The sequence below is a fragment of the Chelon labrosus genome, assembly GCF_963514085.1.
Source record: "Chelon labrosus genome assembly, chromosome: 13".
NCBI classification, from domain to species: Eukaryota; Metazoa; Chordata; class Actinopteri; order Mugiliformes; family Mugilidae; genus Chelon; species Chelon labrosus.
In genome coordinates, this window is record NC_140346.1 from 8779337 (window position 1) to 8804000 (window position 24664).

Sequence of the window (24664 nt, forward strand, 5' to 3'; positions counted from 1 at the left end):
TAAATTTATTCCCAGGCCGTCTCCTGCTCAGTGACCAATGAGATGACAGCGGAAATCCCGCTCACCTCATTGGTCGAGGTACTGTTGATTGCGAATCTTGTATTAAAAATAAATTGAAAAAAATAAATCTTCACGCTGGCCCTGCCAACATCTGGGATAGTGTTTACTTTTTATTTTTACATATTATTTAATTAACTTTGTTAATATATTTTTCTCTTAATTAATTTAATTTTTTTTAGTTCTTATTAAAAGAAATACCAGAGTTAAAAGTTCAATAAATGCTTGTTCTCAAATCAATGAATAATCATCTTTAATAATCGTGATTACAATATAAATCAAAATAATTGTGATTATGATTTTTGCCATAATCAAGCAGCCCTATTTTCTCATTTTCTGATTCTCCACCTAAATGAAAAATCAAAAGACTGTTTTTCATGTGAGTCAAGTATGTTAATAGCTAGATTGTAGGACAACTGGCTTTGAAGCTATGTATCAATTTGCTGCTAATGTAGCTATAGTGCTAGGTCACCTAAATAAGAAAGACGCCAATTCCCTGAAATGTCTGTGATTGGTGGGCAGGTGTAATTCTCCAGATGATATAGCTATAGGCTACTCGCTACAGTTATTTTTTTTCCCAGAAACAAGCAAATCTTGTTCTTGATTGGGTCTTTAAATGCTGTCATCAACAATTCTGATAACTTTCTGTCATTTGAGCTGTCAAGTCATCAGTCTGAGGTAAACTAGGTTGCCCGGCTAACCGCCAAAAATGAATAAATGTCTAAAACGGATAGATTGCCCTTCCAGTGAGACCTCAACTGCTACCACCAGTCAGGCTCTCAGACATTTCTTTTTCTAGCTGCTACAAGTGCGTGAGAGTAGGGGGTACATGGCTGGAGGTCAAATGTCTGAAGGGGTACGTGCTGTGAAAAAGGTTGGGAACCACTGTAGTATAGTACTGTGAAAGTGATGCTTGCAAAGTAAATTACTGTGAACATGTTTTTGCCTGAATTTCACAATATTTTACTGTATTTTTGCACGGTAAAATACTGTATTCAAACCATCCTTTGTGATAACACAACACATTACTGTAAAATTAGAATTCATGCCTAAACCGCCTTGCATTGTTTGAAAAAGGCAGAGCAGCAGTGAACCACCTGCATGCACCTGCACGCCCACAGGAAGAGGACAGCAAAAAGGTAAGGTGAACATCATTTAAAATATTAGGCCGCTTTTTATGACGTGCTGTTAGGTGTGTAAGGTAGTACATGTCCCCACATGTTGATGGGAGGGATTGGGCCGAAAATTCCAACGAGACGAAGTGCGCTGCAAGTACCCGGATGGTGTACTCATAACGGTCAAAAGGCTGAGTGTGGAACGCTGGACACTTTTCACCCTAAACGGTAGCCACTTTGGCTACGAAGCGGAAGGGGAGGGACTATCAACCCAATTCAAGCCAATGGCGGCTGATATCGGCGGCAGTGATTTGGGAGCGGTGGTGGAGCAGGAACTTACAGGTCCATACAGATGTAAGTTATAATATGACATTTAATGAAAATGATCTATATTGCTGCTCGATATACGCTCGCGGTCAAAATCAAAATACGGCGTTAGTCATTCGTCATTTCCGGTAAGTATAGGCGTAGCACCCGATTTGAGACGATACTACCTTTTTGAAAATTACGCTCTACGGACGTGCCCATCCAAACCAGTGGGACGTGGGACTTATCCTACCTGAAATGTATTAGCTCCTACTTCTGAGCGTTCGAGGCAATTGAAGTGGAATGTAAACAGAAAACATGGACGACCGCCGTGCTAACTGATACTTGCTTTGTTTTTGAAGAGGCATTTTGACATACACAAACGAGATGGAAGAGGCCAAACTGCGGATGAGTAATTATGCACTGTAGCCGAGAAAATTAGTCGCGAATTAGCAATCGAAGTAAGCTAGGTAGCCCATAGAAGCAGCAGCAAAGCCGTTTTTCTAAGCGAAGCTTTGCCACACAGGCAAGTAATTAATATCATCGGAAAGCTTAAGTTATGCTCTTTAATTTTATGGTCTTCCTGATAAGGCGAGAGAGAACTTAAGTCAATAAGAGGACGTCAGAGATAAGAACACTGTGTCGGGCCCTTGGTGATAGTCAAAACCTGAAGGGCAAGAATGGTAGCCTAGAATCTAGACGCGCCCCTAGCGGCAGCAAATTACATTTGCTTCCAGGGGCAGTCGAGTTACTCTCCGTTGACTTGAGAGTTCGAAAAATCCAAGATGGACCGGGCCAATCACGAGTCGGTGGGCGGGCTTAACATGATGACGACTGACCTGCGACCATAAATTCGTGAATTACGAATTCACGAATTAGAGAACTACCAGAGCGATGGCTGCTGCTAGCGAACAACTTTCTTTCGAATCGGCTTTGGCCGCCACTCTGAAAGACTTGAAGTTAAGCTTTTCTCTGAGAAAAGAACAAGAAACTGCACTGAGGTCGTTCTTACAAAAGAACGATGTATTTGGAGTTTTGCCAACCGGATACGGCAAAAGTTTGATCCACAGCTTAAAAATGATTAATGCAGTATTATTATAAGAAAAAAATAATAAGATCTCTCAATATTATTACAGTATTATTACAGCCATCAGAGTGGCGTATCCCACATTTGTACTTTACATGTACAATACAAATGTGGGATACGCCACTCTGATGGCTGTAATAATACCGTAATAATATTGAGAGATCTTATTATTTTTTTCTTATAATAATACTGTTTATGTTATTCTGACATCCATATAGCATTTAATGGCCCTGTACGTTGCCTCTTTTTGAGAATGCAACATGTAGTTATTTGTTGATTTCACAGCTGTGATGTCCTGCTATGACCTCAACAGCTTGGTTTGCATACTATCTCAGCCATGGTTTATCTACATCTATATGTCTGTTTATAAAATATTCACCCAGCGAGAATGTTGACATAGCTTGTGTGGCCCATTCTTGCCCTTCAGGTTTTGACTATCACCAAGAGCCCGACACAGTGTTCTTATCTCTGACGTCTTCTTATTGACTTAAGTTCTCTCTCCCTCTCTCGCCTTATCGGGAAGTGTTCTTGGTGTATCACTTCTCTTGAAAAGCGCTGCAGCCTGATACAGACAACTTTATTTTCAGGTAAAAAATGTTGATGGTGATTGCACAAGTGTGAGTGTATTCTTTTTAAATTCAGTTGATATTATATAGCTCCCTCACCCCAGCCAAAACTGAGAGCAGTGTTTTGCATGCTAATGTAGTGTTTGGATCAAGTAGAGAGGGCGTTGTTTCAGTAAACTTGAAACATCTTCGTTCCATTCTCTTTGGCAGCAGCTCTGTTGTTTAGCAGTAATTGCAGGTGTGTTATTGGCGACTTCCCTGAGATCCAAACAGTGGTGCTTGTGTGACAATGTCAGTGACTTGGCAGTTGCCACTGGGACTACACCTTCATAACTATAATAAGACTCATTTTTCTTTTCTTTCTGTATGTGGCTGTAGTAACATTTACTTTTAACTCTGGCAAGGGGAAAAACAGTTCTGTGCTTCACACACACAGGTGAGTTGAAGAACATGTTTGTTTCGCTTTGCGTACACTTGATGTAGTAAAGATAAATGTAGGTGTATGAGGCAAGAATGAGCTTGCTAATATTCTCATTTCTCCTTATCTGCTTGTGTTATTTAAATAGACATTTACTGTAACTTTTGAATTTGAAGTTTACATATTTGTCCAATAGTTATTTATTAGTTCGTTTATTACTGGGGTACTGTAGCTTTAAGAGGCAGCAGCCTCGGACTTAAGAGGCTCCTTGAGATCTTGCACATACATATAATCACAGACACCTAGTCTACTGTAAATGCAATTACTTTGTGTAACTTCATTAGGGCAGTCATCATTGTGTTACCTCACTGGTGAGTGATATTAACATGCTGTCATATTTTGTCATATTTTGTCATATTCAGCTGTCTCTCGGTTCCCACGGGACGTCCTGATCGTCAAGACACTCACCCATCTCAGAAGATCTGTTAAACCTGTTAAAGTATTAGCACATCTGCACCTCTTCACCAATTTTCAGAGAATAAATCCCTCACACCATGTCCAGCCAGCCCTTCCAAAATCACCTTGAAGAAGCCTACAGGTCTCTGGTGAGAGGCTTGAAAGAGCTGGATCTTCGGGGCCCCTGTGTTCCCAGTGACCTGGTCCTGATCGGAGACCATGCTTTCCCTTTGGCAATGAGCAGCCGAGGCCAGGTCATTATGGCGGCTTCTCTATACGGCTGTGGAAGGATTGTAGTTCTGGGTCATGAAGGCTACCTGACCACCTTTCCTACTCTGGTAGAGAACGCTCTGACCTGGCTGAGAGGAGATGGATCTGAAAACATCTCTGTGGGGGTGCACAAAAACATCAGGGGAGTCGCTGATAACCTCAGTAGATCCAGCTTCCAAGTAGAAGTTGTGGGGGCCTTTAGTGACAATCCAGAAGTTGGTGTGTATGTGACAGATGCCTACAGCGTGGGTTCAGACCCAAAAGACCTGGTGGCATTTCTGAAAGCTGGAGGAGGAGTGTTGATAGCGGGGCAAGCGTGGAGCTGGGCTGCAAGTCACCCTAAGGAGAACACGCTGCTGCTGTTTGATGGAAACAAGGTGTCTGGTGTTGCTGGGATCTACTTCTCTGAGCGTCATGGTGAGGCAGAGAACCTACCTGTCTACCCACAGATCCCATCCTCCTGGATGGCTGTAGTGTGAGTGTACCTTATTTTTTATCTTCTGTTGCACATTTTGAAAGGTTCCACTTTGTAGATAGGCAGCCATAACCTGACAGCATTACACATTTTGGCTTTGTATTTGAGACAATATTTAAAATCTTGAAATAATTTGGTCAATGAGGCTATTTTTCAAGTAATTTTCAAGAATTATGTAATACAAAAAATAGTCAACCTAACAAGGTTTGTTTGTAAACTCCTATTTCTAAAAGAATAAGTGAATTAAATTAACTTCTGACTTATACCATCAGTTATACAACATGACTAAAAATATATATTAAAAATGTAATTAATGCACACATTTGCATCTCTCTTCCCTTTTCTAATTCAGAATCGGTAAGGATTTCGAAGACGACTTGCAGTTCCTTCTCCAGGGAGTTTCGGAGTTTCAAATCCCGAAAGGTTTACTGTTCTCTGAGGTTCTTGTCCATGGCCCGCTAACCTTTCCTATCGGGACCACAGACACAGGACGAGCATTCCTGGCAGGAGGGTACTATGGGCAGGGACGGGTTATTGTTGTTGCACATGAAGGACTCCTTGGACAAGAGGTAGAGTTAACATTGAATTGTTTGTCTGAGTTTTTAAAACCTCATAAGTCAAAACCACACATGGAACAGTCTCATATCGGACTGGTGTAAACGTATTAATTCACAAATAGATTTGATTTAGTCAGTGAATATGATCACTTTACCACATCTACACTAGCTGTTGTCTCTTTGCAGTGTCCTAATTATTAAACATGTGCTGATGAATTAAGTGACTGCCTTTATTACAGGCGCTGGCTCCATTTTGGAACAATGCCATACACTGGTTGGATGAAGGCCGCAGAGGGGTTGTTGGCGTAGTGATGGATCCGGCCCGCAAAGTTCTCAGCAAGTCAGGGTTGAAATGTGAGAAGACAAACTTCCGGAAAGACCTGAGTGTGTTTGTGTGCAACGCCTACAGTGATTCACATCTGGAGGAAATCCAAAACTTTGTGGCTGAGGGAGGAGGCCTGCTGATTGGTGGACACGCCTGGTACTGGGCACAGACACACCACGGGCAAAACCCATTAACAGATTTCTCAGGTATGCTAATGCACCACAAGAGCTTGTTAACGTACAGAGTACGAGTCCTGGCACAGACAATATGACTTATACCTATGTGGTTGTATTTATCTGGTGTTGCTCAGGACGGGAAATAAAAAAAAAAAAAAGAAAGTGCCTATTTATAAGAGGAATATATGAGGCATAGGTTTTTATGCACCTGGAACGGCATTGCTCGGCAAGTGGAGCAAGTCAGTCAGGTGGTTGTGGTTACAGACAGATTTTTTGTAACATGTGTAACATTGAAGTTGAAAACTGACAATAAGTGGCAATAAGACAGCATTCTGATGAGGAGTAAAGATATGGGGAATGCACAATAGGCTTGTGGTGACTTGTAATCTACTCTGCGTGTACAATAACTGCTAAGGAGTTCGGGCAGGTACTGCATGTTGAAGTAGAGAGTTGAGATGTTTAGACACAATAAAATATTCAAAATATCACACCTCCTTAAAGAAGAGGTACTGCGATATCTCCAGGGAAAATAAATGCATGTCTGATAGACTACATCCTCACACACACAAACATATCAACAATATATACAATACAATAATACATACAATATAAATAAAAAACACATAACGTACAGCGGTGTGGTGGTTAGCACTGATGCCTCACAGCGAGAAGGTTCTGGGTTTGAATCCATGGGCCGACTGGGCTTTTCTGTGTGGAGTTTGCATGTTCTCCCTGTGTCTGCGTGGGTTCTCTCCAGGAGATCTGGTTTCCTCTCACTGTCCAAAGACATGCTCATTAGGTTAATTGGAGATTCTAAATTGGCCATAGGTGTGAGTGTGAGTGTGAATGGTTGTCTGTCTCTCTGTGTTAGCCCTGCGACAGACTGGCGACCTGTCCAGGGTGTACCCCGCCTCTCGTCCAGTGATAGCTGAAATAGCCCCAGCTGCAAGTGGTTACAAAAAATGAATGAATATGTACATAACCAGACCTGTATACTTTGGCTTCAAACAAACATCCTGGTAGTGTTTTGTATAATCCACTCATATGAGTCCTGTTTTTACAATTCCTAAAAAATATAATACAGTAGATTAAGTCAGCTTTCCTGTAATCTTTCAGGTAATAAGATCCTGAACAAAATGGGCTTGAGCCTGTTGGCAGCAACAATTCCAGCAGGTACCTACAAAGCCCCTGAGCCTAGCCAGGCCATCAAAGATAACTACCACTTCCGCCACCTTCTACACCGCTTCGCTGGTCATGTCACTGAGGGAGAGGAACTAACAAAACATGAAGAGGAATGTCTCAAACAACTGGGTGGAGACTGTGCCAACTATTTACAGATGAAGGCACATGACTGCTCCTCCTATACACAGGTGGTGTCTACACTCACTGACATCGTAAAGAAGTCTGGCATGCCACAGGTGAGTAGATATAATAAAATGAACACTTACATATGCACAATTCCAATAAAATGGCACAAAACCGCCATAGTGGTTGTAGTGTTTCTTTTATGACCAGTGGTGCTAATAACATAACTGTTAACCACTCAGTTATAATAGAGCAATATCTTCCAAGGTGAGTGAGAGTTGCCCTGTGAAGAGTCCCAGAGACCACCTGCTCCTCAGTGTGGGGTCACAGGTGTATAAGGTTTGTCCAGATCCTGATGCCCTCCTGCCCTACCTCATCAAGCATAACCCACTGATGCCAGTTGTCTATAACCACAAGATCAAGATCGACGTTCATACAGCAGGTCAAACCTCATTGCTGTGGTCAAATATAGAACTCTTTATGAGTTCAACTTACAGTATATAGAACATGAGCATGTTTCATTAATATGTTTGGTATGCACAATGTGATTCGGTGTGTGTCAGCAGGAGGGGAGGAGTGGATCAGTACAGGTCTCTACCTCTCTCCTGGAATGAAGACCTTCATAGCCATGCCAGCAGAGATTGTCAACAAGGGATGGAAGGTACTGTACACAGTGCTTCAGCATGCATGTCAAGTTGAAGTTCAAATAATCAGCAATGTGATATACATACATACATACATACATACACAGATGTCTGGCTCTACCTCCTGCCCAGATGTAGCACCCAGGTTCATACTAGTGTAAAGGGAGTAGGGGAGAACATCAGCAGTGTCTAGAGTTGGTCCAGCAAGCCTCTGTCTGTCTGTCTGTCTGTCTGTCTGTCTGTCTGTCTGTCTGTCTGTCTGTCTGTCTGTCTGTCAGCTGCGCTAGGCTGAACCATTAGCTGAATCTAGGGCCACAGGATGCTACAGACCATTCAGTCATTTCAGGGCGTTCTGGTTATGTAAATGTATCAATTTTAAGCCTTGTATCATTTCTGGTATGAACTATACTTTCAGAGCAGTAATACGTATCCCATTTCATCCTCAGGTGCAGATAGGATGCCAAACAGACCGACTTAATGCTGCAGAATTGAAGAGAGCACCATGTGTCCATGAGCGATTCCCTGTTACCTCAGACATGATACAGGTGTGGAACCTGTGGGGGGGACTCATCTACCTGGTGGCTCCACCCAAAACACAAGCGAGGGGTCCAGAAGTGATAGTACAGATGGCTGTACCTGCACCATACTATAAATCTGGTATGTAATGGGTGAAACTGCTGTATGTGTTTGGAGAATGGTGTTCAGAGTCGGTATTCTGGTGTATTTCAGGTGAGCAATGCCCACACGGTTCGCTTAATTGTTAATTGTTTAGCAGCTGTATGTACCTTTACTATTAAATACTACAGAGCCACTGGTCTGTTTCTAATCTTTCCATATATATACATTTTTTCCTTTAAGGTGTGACAACAGCAGCGGATTGGTCGTTGCTGCGCACAGCTCCTTCACCCTGGGCAGAGCTGGAGTTTGACAACATCATCCTCACTGTACCATCAGATGTTGTTAGGGACCTGGAACGTCCTGATGAGGTGGCGGCGCTCTGGAATGACATCATGAGGAGTATTGCTGATCTTGCTGTCATCCCGCACAAATTTCCTCGCAAAGAGCGTTTTGTAACTGATGTGCAGATTTCTCATGGTGAGTGTGTTGGCTGTCATACTGTATATGAATGCATCATTTACTCCAAACACAACACAGAATTTCTTTTTTTGTTTTTAAATGATTTATTTACATGTCACCTACATTTTAAAAATGTTACTCCATCCAGGTTGGATGCATGCAGGTTATCCTATCATGGCACACAGGTCCACAGCAGCTGAGCTGGTCAGTGTGAAGCACATTAAGAGTAAAGGCCTGTGGGGTCCCATCCATGAACTGGGACACAACCAACAGAGAGGCTGCTGGGAGTTCCCACCACACACCACAGAGTGTACATGCAACCTTTGGTCAGTGTACGTGCATGAAGAGGTGCTGGGGATCAACAGGACAAAGGTGGAGTACATCAGTATCATCTTCTAGATCAATGGCTGGATAAGTCAAGTCTAATATTCTAGTGTTATATGTTTTATATCAATAGACAACACAAAGGACGGCGTCCCTTTTTATTATATACTGAGACATTATTTTTCTTTTCAGTAGCGTTACAGTATTGTTACACTGTATTTAATCTTGTCCATTGCAGGCTCACCCAGCTATAACTTTAGCAAACCGAAACAAAAGAGCTGAAGACTATGCTAAGGGCGGCAAAAACCTCAGCAGCTGGAGCATGTGGGTTGCCCTGGAGACATATATGCAGGTGAGTTAACTTCTGTAGAGAAACTGTGCTTGGTCGACACTGAAGTCAGCAAACAGCAGCTTGATAGGCAAAGAAAATGCCAATTAAGTGCTGTTCACTCCTTTAATACTTTGATGCTCATACGGTAGCTTACAGACTAACAATGTTGGATGAAATTCTAAAAATAATATTCACCTCTGTCTGTTTCCACATAGCTCCAGGAAAGGTTTGGCTGGGATGCCTTTAAGAAGGTGTTTGCTGCTTACCACAACATGAGCAACTTCCCCAAGGACAACAAAGCAAAGATGAACCTGTATGCTGAGACTTTCTCCCAGAACGTGGGGATGAACCTGACTGGATTCTTCAAGGCCTGGGGCTGGCCCATAGAAACATCCACTGAGGAGAAACTCTCCAGCCTGCCTCCCTGGAGTGATCACCCAGTGGTCAAATGTAACTGAGTGTCACATCACAGCCAACTGCTGAATAAGACAGAAGAAAGAATATTTTGACACAAAAATAGTCTACTCAACAAACACAACCTCTGTGAGACTGACTAGACTTTGTGATTATGAGATTACTCTTTTTAATTACTTTTTGCCTTTATTGAAAAGTTGATAGTGAAGAGCCAGATATGATATGTTGAGACAGAAAAAGAGAAGAGGGTAAACATTTATTTGACTGGAATCAAACCTTGGATTTGGTAAACGGCATTAATATGAAGAATTTTTTTTATTTAGTGTCATGCTATCATTTATATTTACTGAGACAGTGGGTAACAGGTTTTATAAGAAGACCACATGTCTTCAGTTTCAGTACACTGATAATTGATTAATGTTTATGGAATCATTGCTAATAAACAGCTTTTCCTCAAAGGACTTGTTTTTATTCATCCAATTCTTGAATGAGAAGAGTGTTATAGAATACATCAGTTTACAAAGGAAACAAATTCACAAAGGAAACTCACTTTATGAATAATATTTAATTTGACTGTAATATGCCATGCAGTTTAAATGCAGTTTAAATTTAAGGTGACCGCTCTTTATGTCATGCAGTTCTTCCGGACTGCTAACACATACACCGATCAGGCATAACTTTACGACCACCTACCTAATATTGTGTAGGTCTCCCTTGTGGCTACAAAACAGTTCATCAGAGAATGGACATGGTCCTTCTGAGGGTGTCCTGTGGTGTCTGGTAACATCAAGTATCTGTGGATCATCCCACAGATACTTGATCAATTTAGGATCTAGTGAATTTGGAGGCCAGGTCAGGTTGTGATTTTTTTCACGTTGTTTTATTCATATACACGCGTGTGTGTGTGCGTGTATATATATATATATATATATATATATATATCCAGTCAAATATGATATATATATGATATATATATATGATATATACACACAAACAGTATAAACACAGGTGTTCTATTCTGTACTTAGCAATACTGGTTGCGGACGTTGCTCAACGTAACATTCATTCATCTTCTGTACCCATGCTACTCGCTTATTCCTGTTAAGGGTCGCGGGGGTCTGCTCGAGCCTATCCCAGCTGTCATCGGGCGAGAGGCAGGGTACACCCTGGACAGGTCGCCAGTCTATCGCAGGGCCAACACAGAGAGACAGACAACCATTCACACTCACACACACCTACGGCCAATTTAGAATCACCAAGTGCTAACCACCTCGCCACTGTGCTCCCCTCTCAACGTAACAACTAAATATAATCTCCCCACAAACCAACTAAAAGTTTTCAGTATTTTACTTATCGCTTAAAAATGTAAATGTAAATGTACTTTATTCATATAGCACCTTACAACGACCCACAGGTGAACCAAAGTGCTTTACAAAAGATTAAACGATAAAAAAAATAAAAAATTAATTATAAAAAACACCAGAAAAAAAAAAAAAGCAGTTACATGCTTGTGGATCCTAAAAGCACACAAATGACTGTTAGGAATGACTGCTACTTGCCTTTGGTCAAGTTTAGAGATTTAGTGACTTTAGTGAGTGTGTGTTGTCAGTCTCACCAGGAGAGTAGGAGGATGATTAGTTCTTTAAGGTGGAAGGCAGACATCTGTGCAATGGTTTCTGGGCCCCTGAGTCATGTTTCATACCACCTCCAAATTTCGTTTTTGTGTGTTGTTTAATCTGTCCAAACTTTCTAAAGTCAGTATATGCCCAGCAGGTTGTGCCAAAAGGAGGCTACTCCTGTTTTCACAGAATCTGGGGTTACAGTACATAATCAGCTGTTTTTGTGAACTGGATAAACAAGTTTCTTATACAGTCACAGCCAGGGTGTGACTCTGTCCACAATGCGTAAGGTGCGTGCTATTAAAACAACTATAAGCACAGGTGCTGACGAGTACTAACAGACAGGATTGGAGGTTCATTCTGTCCAGTGGCATATTTTCCCTAATCAAATAATAGTGTCAGTCACTGGGTTGTTCTGAACTCTGTCCTCTTATTGTCTTACATTTTTCACTGAAGTACCTCCTCCTCTTTGTGCTTTATATATCCACTCCCCTCATATTCTATGTGGACTGTCTGCTGTGCTGAAGTGAATTAACAGAAGCAGAAACCACCGTAACATTCAGGTAATAATATAACTTTTATGTTATTCTGTGTTGAATATCAGTGATATTTGGCCTTTCTTATCTCACTACCAGATTTATATTTTGTCTCTGAAGTTGTCTGTGAAGGTTCTCAGTCATCTAAGTCATGATATATCCAGAAAAAAGCGTTTAAAAAAGGCAACTGGACTTGTAGAGTTTTTGAGAAGACGTTTCACCACTCATCCGAGTAGCTTCTTCAGTTCTAAGGGACTGGTGGGAAGTTTGAGGTTTAAATAGGAAACTTTTGCTGAAGCTTACTTGTTTGTGTAAACAACCGGAAACCGATGCAGCTGCAATTTCCATTAACGCCTAGATACTTACCTGTTGTTGAGGGGGGACTGTTTGTCCATGTCCTCTTGCCCTATGAAGTGTCTCTGAAGTTGTTAAAACTTTATTGATATAGATGTGTAACCTAAGGCACCAGTATGAGTTCTGACTTTTGTTTTAATTTTCAGCTCTGTCAGGAAAGACTGACTGACACAAATGTCCAAAGAACAACTGTTGGATCTTGTGCTAACTCAACGCAGTTCTGACTCAACACATCATCCTTTTCCTATCCACCCTTAAGGTAATCCTTGAAGCACTGCTTCTTCTCAACATGTCCAGCCAGGACTCTCAGATCCACCATGTAGCCTACGAGTGTCTGGTGAAAGGCTTGAAAGAGCTGGACCTACGGGGCCCCTGTGTTCCCAGTGACCTGGTCCTGACCGGAGACCATGCTTTCCCTTTGGCAATGAACAGCCGAGGCCAGGTCATTATGGCGGCTTCACTGTACGGCTGTGGAAGGATTGTAGTTCTGGGTCATGAAGGCTACCTGACCACCTTTCCTACTCTGGTAGAGAACGCTCTGACCTGGCTGAGAGGAGATGGATCCAACAACCTCACCGTGGGGGTGCACAGAAACATCACGGCAGTTGCTGATAACCTCAGTAGATCCAGCTTCCAAGTAGAAGTTGTGGGAGCCTTGAGTGACAATCCAGGAGTTGGTGTGTATGTGACAGATGCCTACAGCGTGGGTTCAGTCCCAAAAGACCTGGTGGCATTTCTGAAAGCTGGAGGAGGAGTGTTGATGGGGGGGCAAGCGTGGAGCTGGGCTGAATGTCACCCTAAGGAGAACACGCTGCTGCTGTTTGATGGAAACAAGGTGTCTGGTGTTGCTGGGATCTACTTCTCTGATCATCAGGCTGAGGCAGAGAACCTACCTGTCTATCCTCAGATCCCATCCTCCTGGATGGCTGTAGTGTGAGTGTACCTTACCTTTCTCTTTCTTTGGACAATTGAAAAGGTTGTAAACTGTAAAACAAAAGCAATTCTCTTTCTAAAACTTCTACAAATATCAGGTCCCTTCTGTACAGTTGTGTAAACTATGCAAACATATAGTATTTGTGCATAGTATGTCATAATTGTCTGCCAAAAAGGTTATTCTGTAACTATTGCAAGCTGGCAAAAGTTCAATTAGGAATGTGAGGCTTAAATTAGGTGATCCAGTGCTTTGAGCTAATGGCAATTCAGTCTTAGTGGACTGAATTGCAGGCTGCCAGCCTGGATCAAAATAGCAGACAGACACACCATCCCTCCAACAATGCCACTAGCATAGCTAAGAAGTACTCTCCTGAAAGTGGAAATTCCTTTTCTAACCCATCTGTCTCTCTTACCTCTTTCACACAGTATTGGTAAGGATTTTCAGGACGACTTAGAGTTCTTACTGGAGGGGATTTCAGAGTTTGATCTCCTGAACGGGGTAGTAGCTTCTGAGGTCCTGGTCCACGGTCCTCTAGCCTTCCCCATCGGTACCACTGAGGATGGACGGACATTTCTGGCCGGAGCATACTATGGGCTAGGACGTGTTGTTGTGATCACACATGAAGGACTTCTGAGGCGAGAGGTGGGGTCTGAATCAGAAAATTGTGAGGGGTTTTTCAGTTTTTTTGCTTGTCTTGTTTATGTCTTGGCCAAAAAATGGTTTGATGATAGTAAAATATTCTTCATTAGATCTCTCTCCACTTGTACACCTAAGTGTCATGGTGGTGATAGTCCCTCCACTAGGATACAAGAGACACCTTATTAAGTCACTTTATCTTTTTTCTTTAATTTGTTTAACACTTGTAGTATGTTTAAGTCAGAATTTTATGCCAGAGAACTTTCTTGCTCATTGCAGTATAACAACCAGCATTTGGCTATCTATAGAATACCCATCTGTAGTGTACAATAATACTTGAGAAACATACATGATTAACAAACAAAACTTTTTTCTTTTTATACAACCAACATTTATTACAGACTCTGGCTCCATTTTGGAACAATGCCATTCACTGGTTGGATGAAGGCCGGAATGGGGTCGTTGGTGTAGTGCCAGACCTCAACGATGCCTTCAAACTCTTCTCCAAGTCAGACTTTCACTGTGAGAAGACAAAGTTCAGGAAAGACCTGAGTGTGTTTGTGTGCACAGCGTACCGCGATGAGCATGTGGAGGAAATCCAAGACTTTGTAGCAGAAGGAGGAGGCCTGCTGATTGGTGGACATGCCTGGTACTGGGCTCAGACACACCAGGGGCAAAACACCTTGACAGAATTCTCAGGTATGATGAATTTTCCAATTTCCTTCTGAACATACACAGAGAGGTCATGAGAGAATGCCAATGGAAGAAAAGTGAGGGCCCAGTCCTTCATCCAGGTTGAGTTGGTATGTGGAGGTACAGTCAGAGCAAGCTCAGGACAGTGAGGTTAAAGGGCACAAGTAAGACCTCAGTATTCTTCAAATGGCACATGTGGCCTCAGTCTAGTAAAACTACAGTGAAGAGAGAGACATTTTGGTAAAAGCAAATGTAAAAAAAGAAAAACCTGACCTGCTCAGCCTAAATATGTCAGTCGGCATGTCAGGTTATGGTTAGCAACAGTTTTGGCCTTGGGGATCAAAATCATTTTAATCAAACAGAACAAATTTCAAGTTAAATTTCTTCTGATATCTTTCAGGAAACAAGATCCTAAACAAAATGGGCTTGAGTCTGTTGGAAAAGTACATTGGGGAAGGTTCCTACAAAGCCCCTGAGCCTAGCCAGGCCATCAAAGATAACTACCACTTCCGCCACATTCTACACCGCTTTGCTGGTCATGTCACTGAGGGAGAGGAACTTACAGAACACGAAGAGGAATGTCTCAAAAAACTGGGTGGAGACTGTGCCAACTATTTGCACATGAATGCACATGACTGCTCCTCCTATACACAGGTGTTGTCCACACTCACTGACCTCTTAAAGAAGTCTGGCATACCACAGGTAGGCAGTGAATTAGTTTACTCTGTGATAGCTATTATTTTTTAGTACAAATGGTCTCTTAGATTAATTTTCCATGAGTAAGAGTTTTGAAAGACAATGAAGACACACAATCAAACCAGAAATTCTATAACCATAATACATTTCATGTGTCTCAAGGTGAGTGAGAGCTGCCCTGTGAAGAGTCCCAGAGACCACCTGCTCCTCAGTGTGGGGTCAGAGGTGTATAAGGTTTGTCCAGATCCTGATGCCCTCCTGCCTTACCTCATCAAGCATAACCCATTGATGCCAGTTGTCTATAACCAAAAGATCAAGATCAACGTTCATACAGAAGGTCAGACCTTGTTGTTGTGCATACAGAACTCTTGAGTTCAACTTACAGTATATAGAACATGAGCATGTTTCATTAATATGTTTGGTATGCACAATGTGATTCGGTGTGTGTCAGCAGGACGGGAGGAGTGGATCAGTACAGGTCTCTACCTCTCTCCTGGAATGAAGACCTTCATGGCCATACCAGCAGAGATTGTCAACAAGGGATGGAAGGTACAAAGTAGATATCATAGATACAAAACTACTGCATTACTTCTTCTACTACTTGGTTGCTTCTTCAAAGAAGTAACCAATTTCCCCTTATATGCATGCTGATAATGGCACTGTGAGCTCCAGCATGATGATGGTTTTCAGTGTCTCTGACACCAGGTCAATGTCCGGTCTGAGAGTGGTCTCAGCGACATGCTATGTGAACTTGAGTTGGCTGCCCAAATCCACTGACAGCTGCTAGTCCTGTGCAATGTAAAGAAGCCCTGCTGTTGCTCTAGTTGTTGTTTTTGGCTTCTCCCCAGCTCTGATGAAGTAGGTGGCTTGCTTCATGGGTTTGGACCTTCGGCAGTCAGTGACTGCCTTAACTTGCCCTGGCAAGATTGCTTCTGCTCTATAGATAGGCTGTAGATAGAGATCAACGACAAGACAGCTGCTCCCCCTGGTGTCTGGCTGCAGTGTAAGTCATAAGCCTTGCCCTCTCCATGTAAGTGGATCGGACTTGGGCCAAACTAAAACACTAAAATACATGTGAAATAATTATTTTTTTCAAGTATTGTTACTGTAATTTTAGGTAGTTATTATTATAATGCTGACGTATGTTCAAGTGTCATTTCTTCTGAAAAGTTCTGTTTTAGTCAGTTATTTCATGTACAGAAACAGGATGTGAAATCTTGATGACTAACAGTGTATAATCCAACAAAGAGCACAACACACATACCTTAATGACCCATTATCAGCCAGAGGTTCCAGTCTCAAGGTTAGAATATTAAGTCTTAACATCTGTCCCCAAGAAGTTTCACCCCTGCTCACACCCTGAGACTAGAGCGTCTGGCCAAACGGGGAGTTGCCTCCTACTACTGGTAGGAGTAGTGGATGCGTGGCAAAATGTCTTCAAGAAACTTTAAAAGTCCAGTTGCCCTTGTTTTCAGATTTTTTGAGTATACTATGATGTGGGTGATGGAGAACCTTAACAGACATCTTCAGTGGGAAAATCACTTGAATGATATTGTTGGGCTTTTATGAGGTATATTCCAAATATATCTTCAAAGAAGTAACCAATTTCCCCTTATATGCATGCTGATAATGACTGTCACCTATCCAATTTATAAATAGGCCTTCTTTTATGTCTTGTGCCTGCTTTGCATCCTTTGACTCAGACATGTAACAGTACTACACTTCATATATTCATATGCCTTTCATGTGTCCTTCAGGTGCAGATAGGCTGTCAGACAGACCGACTGAATGCAAAAGAGTTGAAGAGAGCACCATGTGTTCATGAGCGATTCCCTGTTACCTCAGACATGATGCAGGTGTGGAACCTGTGGGGGGGACTCATCTACCTGGTGGCTCCACCCAAAATGCAAGTGAGGGGTCCAGAAGTGATAGTACAGATGGCTGTACCTGCACCATACTATAAATCTGGTGAGTGTGTGGTGGCTGACACTGGAAGTGTTCATGAGGCTTATGGAGAATAGTTACAGATCAGCAAGGGGTATGAGCAGCATCAAAGACAAAACAGTCAGCAAGAGGACATCTGGTGGACAGATGGAACATGACATGAAATGGGAACCCCTGAATGTGGAGAAAGAGAAAGACTGGACAGACATTCTTCCCAGAGGGAAAAGGAGGGCATATAGCATTGTTTGTTCATTGTAGTGTTAAAGGTTCATATTGGTATTTACTTCTGAATCCATAATGTGTAGAGCCTTTGTGCAGAAGGTGTATGTATTACTTATATTTATATGCAATTTCTAGCTGTCAGACTTAGTCACTGAGGAGATACAGTTTTTGTTTGTCAAAACACCACAAATTCAGTCTGGAAAACACATGTACACTGGTCTCCTTTCTGCAGGTGTGACAACAGCAGCTGATTGGTCGTTGCTGCGCACAGCTCCTTCACCCTGGGCGGAGCTGGAGTTTGACAACATCATCTTCACTGTACCATCAGATGTTGTTAGGGACCTGGAACGTCCTGATGAGGTGGCGACCCTCTGGAATGACATCATGAGGAGTATTGCTGATCTTGCCGCCATCCCGCACAAATTTCCTCGCAAAGAGCGTTTTGTCACTGATGTGCAGATTTCTCATGGTGAGTGTGTTGGCTGTCATACTGTATCTGAATGCACAACACAGAATTTCTTTTTTTGACATTATTTATTTCCATGTCACCTAACTTAAACTAAAAATGTCACTCCATCCAGGTTGGATGCATGCAGGTTATCCTATCATGGCACACAGGTCTACAGCAGCTGAGCTGGTCAGTGTGAAGCATATTAAGAGTAAAGGCCTGTGGGGTCCCATCCATGAACTGGGACACAACCAACAGAGAGGCTGCTGGGAGTTCCCACCACACACCACAGAGTGTACATGCAACCTGTGGTCAGTGTACGTGCATGAAGATGTGCTGGGGATCGACAGGACAAAGGTGGAGTACATCCTTACTGTTTAACAATCACATACAGTATTTTCCTCTGGATCACCATTATAACAGGATTAACGTAATATGTTTAATGCAGACTGCAAATCCTCTGACTCCAGCAAAAAGGAAGGCTCTTGCAGAACAGTATGTGAAGGGGGGCAGGAATCTCAAAAGCTGGGATGCGTTTGTGGCCCTGGAGACATATATACAGGTGAGACAGAGACTATATCAGACACTGGATCCACATTCAGACATTAAACATTTAGAACTTTTCCACAATACTAATGGACTAAATGTCTGTAGCTCTGCCAACATCTTTCTGAGATTGTGATTGGTAGGTTTGGTATGTTTGGGTGTCGTGTAGATATTTCGATAGTGACAAAAGAGAAAACCTTTTTGTTTACTTTTTGTAATCGCATATAACTTATATGTACAATGCTGCTTCAACAGTTTCGCACCCCTCATAATTTTCTACATTTCTGGTTAAAATCTGGATTTTCAATATGTCCGACTGTGGATTTGTGGATTCCAAACTCTTTAGAGATGGTTTTGTAACCTTTTCCAGCCTGATGAGCAACAGAAACTCTTTTTCTGAGGTAATTTGTCTGTGCCATCATACACTTCCACAAACATGTGCTGTGAAGATCACACTGTGACAAATCCCAGATTTTTTTAAACAAATTGCGGCTTGAGTCTTATTACATTGATTAAACACTTATCTGAACAGATGGACTCGGCTTGGCCTTGAAATTCACTTGTAATCCTAGACGTACACTTACTTTTACAACTCATATGTACTATTGGTTCATTTTCCTGAATATACAAATACACAAGTTTATTTCTTGTGTCATTTGTTTAAATGGAATGAAAAACGTGTGAAAATCTGTTGATGTTTTGAGGCATTGTACATGTTTTCGATACAGTTTTTGAATATGGGCATTTAACCAAAGTGAGCCAAGAACTGAACTGAACTGAAGGAGACAGAGAACCTTCCCTAGGCTAATTGTTGGTGTAAGTGCTATCTATCCTGGGCTGACATTTAATCAAATCACAAAACGTTTTGGGCATCAAAATAATCCAATACATCTTTGTTTACCTTTGTGTCCTTCCACATAGCTCCAGGATAAGTTTGGCTGGGATGCCTTTAAGAAGGTGTTTGCTGCTTACCACAACATGAGCAACTTCCCCAAGGACAACAAAGGAAAGATGAACCTGTATGCTGAGACTTTCTCCCAGACTGTGGGGATGAACCTGACTGGATTCTTCAAGGCCTGGGGCTGGCCCATAGAAACAGACACAGAACAGAAACTTTCCAACCTGCCTCACTGGAGTGATCACCCCATGGTCCAGTACGACAGTGTCTGACTTCAGACTGTGGCCAGTTAAAGGAAAGGTTCTCTTAAATGGGAATATCCACAAAAGCGGAAAATAAGAGTTACAGGACTTTCTTGAAGACATTTTGCCACCAATCCAAGTAGCTTCTTCCAAGATTGTAGGTTTGATTTGGACATTGGAGGGTACATAATGGGATCTCCTGAAAACTTTTGATTGTAATTTCATGTTTTCTAATATCGAGCCTATATGTGTACCTACTGTCTGGCTACTGCTTGTACCAACTGTCATGAAAATGAAGAACCTTAAATTACAGTTTTTGGATTGCATGTATTTGCGGTTCAGCAGCTGTTCTTCTATCAATATGTTCTTCATTGTCTTTGCACTCACAGATGCTCTCTTTATTGCAGCTGGATACATTTCCTTAGGATTATTATGCAGCCTCATCTGAGACTCTCCCTCACTTCCTCTGCCTGTTGTTGTGATACATCTTCTGATGCAAAGCTAGGGCACATCATCAGTGATATTACCTGAGGTCATTGGGTGTTTCGGGTCTTTCGAACATCAGACACCCTCGCTCAGGCGACCCAGCTGAGGTTGATCACGCCTCTGCTTGTGCCCTAGCAGCGCTTAACCACGGATTTGACCTCTTTATCCAGAGCCACCTAGAGGCTTTCTCTGCCGCCTCTGTGCTGTTATAAACGGCCCTCCTCCTCCTCTCCCCAGTGATGCTGAGTGCAGTGTAAGCTTTGCAGAGACTGTCCTGCAAAGCCTCTGCACCCAACCTCCACTGGCAAGCACCTCGCCTTCCAGCCTTTCCTGTGGCAGTCGCTGACAAGGCTGTCATATTTCCCCCTCTTCCGCTCATGGGCCTCCTCCATGCGCTCTTCCCATGGCACTGTGAGCTCCAGCATGATGATGGTTTTCAGTGTCTCTGACACCAGGTCAATGTCCGGTCTGAGAGTGGTCTCAGCGACATGCTGTGTGAACTTGAGTTGGCTGCCCAAATCCACTGACAGCTGCTAGTCGTGTGCAATGTAAAGAAGCCCTGCTGTTGTTGTTTTTGGCTTCTCCCCAGCTCTGATGAAGTAGGTGGCTTGCTTCATGGGTTTGGACCTTCGGCAGTCAGTGACTGCCTTAACTTGCCCTGGCAAGATTGCTTCTGCTCTATAGATAGGCTGTAGATAGAGATCAACGACAAGACAGCTGCTCCCCCTGGTGTCTGGCTGCAGTGTAAGTCATAAGCCTTGCCCTCTCCATGTAAGTGGATCGGACTTGGGCCAAACTAAAACACTAAAATACATGTGAAATAATTATTTTTTTCAAGTATTGTTACTGTAATTTTAGGTAGTTATTATTATAATGCTGACGTATGTTCAAGTGTCATTTCTTCTGAAAAGTTCTGTTTTAGTCAGTTATTTCATGTACAGAAACAGGATGTGAAATCTTGATGACTAACAGTGTATAATCCAACAAAGAGCACAACACACATACCTTAATGACCCATTATCAGCCAGAGGTTCCAGTCTCAAGGTTAGAATATTAAGTCTTAACATCTGTCCCCAAGAAGTTTCACCCCTGCTCACACCCTGAGACTAGAGCGTCTGGCCAAACGGGGAGTTGCCTCCTACTACTGGTAGGCGTAGTGGATGTAGTGGATGCATGGCAAAATGTCTTCAAGAAACTTTAAAAGTCCAGTTGCCCTTGTTTTCAGATTTTTTGAGTATACTATGATGTGGGTGATGGAGAACCTTAACAGACATCTTCAGTGGGAAAATCACTTGAATGATATTGTTGGGCTTTTATGAGGTATATTCCAAATATATATAGTTACATGTGCAGCTTTTAAATGTAGTGGCTCAGCACTGGAGGAAGATTTCAAATGTCACAGTGGCAAAAAATAGACTGTTCATAGGGCAACAAAGCATGTTCCATATGACTTTCTGTCCATCATATTAACTCTGCTACTTTTACAGATGTGTTGATAATCCTTGTGAGGATCATCAGGGCTATTCCTTTCTCTTGTAGATCATTTGCTCTTATGCTACATATGAACAACTGTTTAAATACTACTGGTTGCAATTTGGGCTGCATTCCTTAGAAAAGGAATGTGGTAGTCATTTGTGTATTTGTTCATATTTGCCTTTACTGTCACCAATAAACTGCACTTATTTCCAGTTACTGAAAAACAGGTTGAAACTGCTGGCTGATTTCTTCATTCGTTTTGAGAGATGAGGATGCAGAATTGCAGGTGAAGGGGGTGCAGAGGCTAAAGCTTGATTCCTTGCAAAACTGCTTCTCTAACCACTATTCTTTTCTAAGGTAATATATTATACAACACTAATAACAAAACGCTGACAATGCAATTTAAGGAAGTAGTTTCATGAGCTGATCCTGATTTAGCAGCAGTTACTACACACACTATGAAGGAAAATATGTTAGTTTTCCAGAGAAAGACAAACTTGTGAATGAACATGCAATGACATATTTGTCATTTTACATTTTTAGCACCTTTTACATGGAAAACTTGCTAAATGCATCAATGGTATCAATAATTTGTCTTTTTTTTCTTGTCATTTGATTAATGTAAGTGCAATATTCATTTTGTTGTTACCCTGTTTTAGATCTAGTAACCAATTACCTGCTAAATGCCCCAACAAATGAAAAACATATTGTGAAGACACCCAAGAGCAATCTTTTAAGCCTTAAGGTGCTCTGCATTTATGTTTCATCCTGACCGAGGAGGTGATTCCTGGCTTAAAATGCGTTCTTGTGGTTCCTGGTGTGAGAGCTATTATTGTCACTGCAAATTTGGAAAAATTATATTTAACATTGAAAGTTCTTTGTTTTGGTTGATGAAACCTCTCACCAAACACAGAAATTAGCCTTTTTAAGCCTGTTGTATTTTAAAAAGATACAGTTAGTCACTCCACTGGAGGAGTTCAAGTATTGTCTTGTTCACGAGTGAGGGTAGGGGGGAGCAGGACATCGACAGGCGGATCGGAGCGGCATCTGCAGTGATGCGGATGCTTAACCCGGTCGATCTTGTCGATCTACGTTCCAATCCTCACCTATGTTGTGGTCATGAACTTTGGGTAATGACCGAAAGAACAAGATCGCAAATACAAGCGGCCGAAATGAGTTTCCTTCGCAGGGTGGCCGGGCTCAGCCTTAGAGATAGGGTAAGGAGCTCGGACATACGGGAGGAGCTCAGAGTAGAGCCGCTGCTCCTCCACGTCGAGAGGAGTCAGTTGAGGTGGCTAGGGCATCAGGTAAGGATGCCTCCCGCACGCCTCCCCGGAGAGGTGTTTCGGGCATGTCCCACCGGAAGGAGACCTCGGGGCCGACCCAGGACACAATGGAGGGATTATATCTCTCGTCTAGCCTGGGAACGCCTGGGGGTTCCTCCGGAGGAGCTGGTGGAAGTGGCTGGGGAGAGGGCTGTCTGGGCTTCCCTGATTAAAACATGAAGAACAACACAAGGCGTTGACCTGGCCTTTAGATTCACTAGATCCCAAACTGGTCAAGTATCTGTGGGACGTACTGGGATAAGACTGATCTACAGTCTTGGGAAAAAATGGTAATTAGTGAATTAAATAGCAAAACAAAAGTAAAAATTGATTATCAAAATGCCTATAGAACATCTATACTGCACCTTTCTACATATATTTTAGAATATCACATCTGCATGTGGGGTGGCACAGTGGTGTGGTGGTTAGCACTGATGCCTCACAGCAAGAAGCTTCTAGGTTCAAATCCAGGCCAACTGGGGCCTTTTAGCTGGGATAGGCTCCAGCGACCCTTCACAGAACAAGCAGTTACAGAAGATGAATGAATAATGCTTGTAATGCTCTCTCATGTAATTGTCCAGATACACTATGGATGGAAGAAGTGTGTTGGGATGTGGTGTTAGCCATGTATGCATATGGTTGTACTCCGCTACTGTGAGTTCGGTAAAGTTGCTAACTGTACGACTGGCTCTTCTTATTGACTCACCTACACCACAAGTTTGGTTTGTCATACTATGAAGAGGAAGGGAAAAGGGAGGAACCCGCAGTCAGCAATTTATTAAAAGTTGTTTGTGGTCTCACACCCATGTCCTTGTGTAGTTTTCTTGAGAACTGACTTTTTTCTTGAGAACTGACTTTTTTCTGTGAACTGTGACAGTTCACAGAAAAAGCCTTCTGCATTTTCAAACTGCTGACTATGTTGTGACATGTTGTGACTGATCAGTGTTTCATCATTTGTCCACACTTGTCCTTGAGATGGTTGATTTTTATCCTGATCGTATGGAACATCTATATTGCACCTTTTTGCATAGATCGTTGTCAGCAGGCAAGACGAAGAGGAGCCAAGAACTTTACTCAGAGTAAAGATAAAAGAATACAAACACTGCATTATACATCAGATTCCATTTTTGTGTTAGCTTTAGGCCTGTGGGCGTCATACTAAGCCTTTCAGTCCAAAACATCTTTTTTTTTGCAAGTATATTTTAGAATATCACATGTGTATGTGGGGTGGCACAGTAGCATGGTGGTTAGCACTGATACCTCACAGCAAGAATTTATTTAGTAGTCCTGTTGTAATGGATTTTCTGTTCACATAATGCAATAACAGATTATGAGTTTGTTTTCTCATGTATAGTTGAGCTCATTTTTACGATGACGAGGAAGGGAAAAGGAAGGAACCCGCAGTCAGCAATTTATTAAAAGTTGTTTGTGGCCTCACACCTATGTCCTTGTGTAGTTTTCTTGAGAACTGACTTGTCTGTCACACACTGTGTTTGAGTGCTGCCTTCTGCATTTTCAAACTGCTGACCAGCCAGTCAAAATTTTACTAACTGTTTTCTCCATCAATACATGCACAAACATTATGAGATAAATGAAAGGATTATCTTCTCTCTTATCATATTTCCCATCTTCTTCTTATTTTGTTCCAATGTTCCTGGTACAAGAGCTTGGGAGATGCTAATGTAATTACAAATGTTTCTGCATTT

General features: G+C 42.2%; 2 protein-coding genes across 4 annotated transcripts; both read left to right on the plus strand.

Moving 5' to 3' along the window:
- Positions 1–1319: 1319 nt before the first annotated feature.
- Positions 1320–10364, plus strand: LOC311498049 (TRPM8 channel-associated factor homolog). Of its 3 annotated transcripts, none has more exons than XM_084558487.1 (13): positions 1320–1526; positions 3510–3567; positions 3972–4750; positions 5103–5319; positions 5547–5838; positions 6925–7226; positions 7381–7555; positions 7680–7774; positions 8204–8414; positions 8616–8852; positions 8983–9206; positions 9397–9510; positions 9705–10364. In XM_084558487.1, the coding sequence occupies exons 3-13, from the start codon at positions 4104–4106 to the stop codon at positions 9945–9947; spliced, it is 2757 nt and encodes a 918-aa protein (XP_084414613.1). In that variant the 5' UTR covers positions 1320–1526; positions 3510–3567; positions 3972–4103; the 3' UTR covers positions 9948–10364. The 3 variants fall into 3 exon arrangements, with proteins under 3 accessions (XP_084414613.1, XP_084414614.1, XP_084414612.1); XM_084558486.1 differs by lacking the exon at positions 1320–1526 and adding an exon at positions 2715–3152; XM_084558488.1 differs by lacking the exon at positions 3510–3567.
- Positions 10365–11521: 1157 nt separating this feature from the next.
- LOC311498051 (TRPM8 channel-associated factor homolog) lies at positions 11522–21796 on the plus strand. The gene is made up of 11 exons (XM_084558490.1): positions 11522–13345; positions 13772–13988; positions 14384–14681; positions 15076–15377; positions 15534–15708; positions 15826–15920; positions 17129–17339; positions 17770–18006; positions 18119–18342; positions 18434–18547; positions 19453–21796. Exons 1-11 carry the CDS (start codon positions 12702–12704, stop codon positions 19699–19701), a joined length of 2766 nt encoding a protein of 921 aa, XP_084414616.1. The 5' UTR covers positions 11522–12701; the 3' UTR covers positions 19702–21796.
- Positions 21797–24664: the final 2868 nt, after the last annotated feature.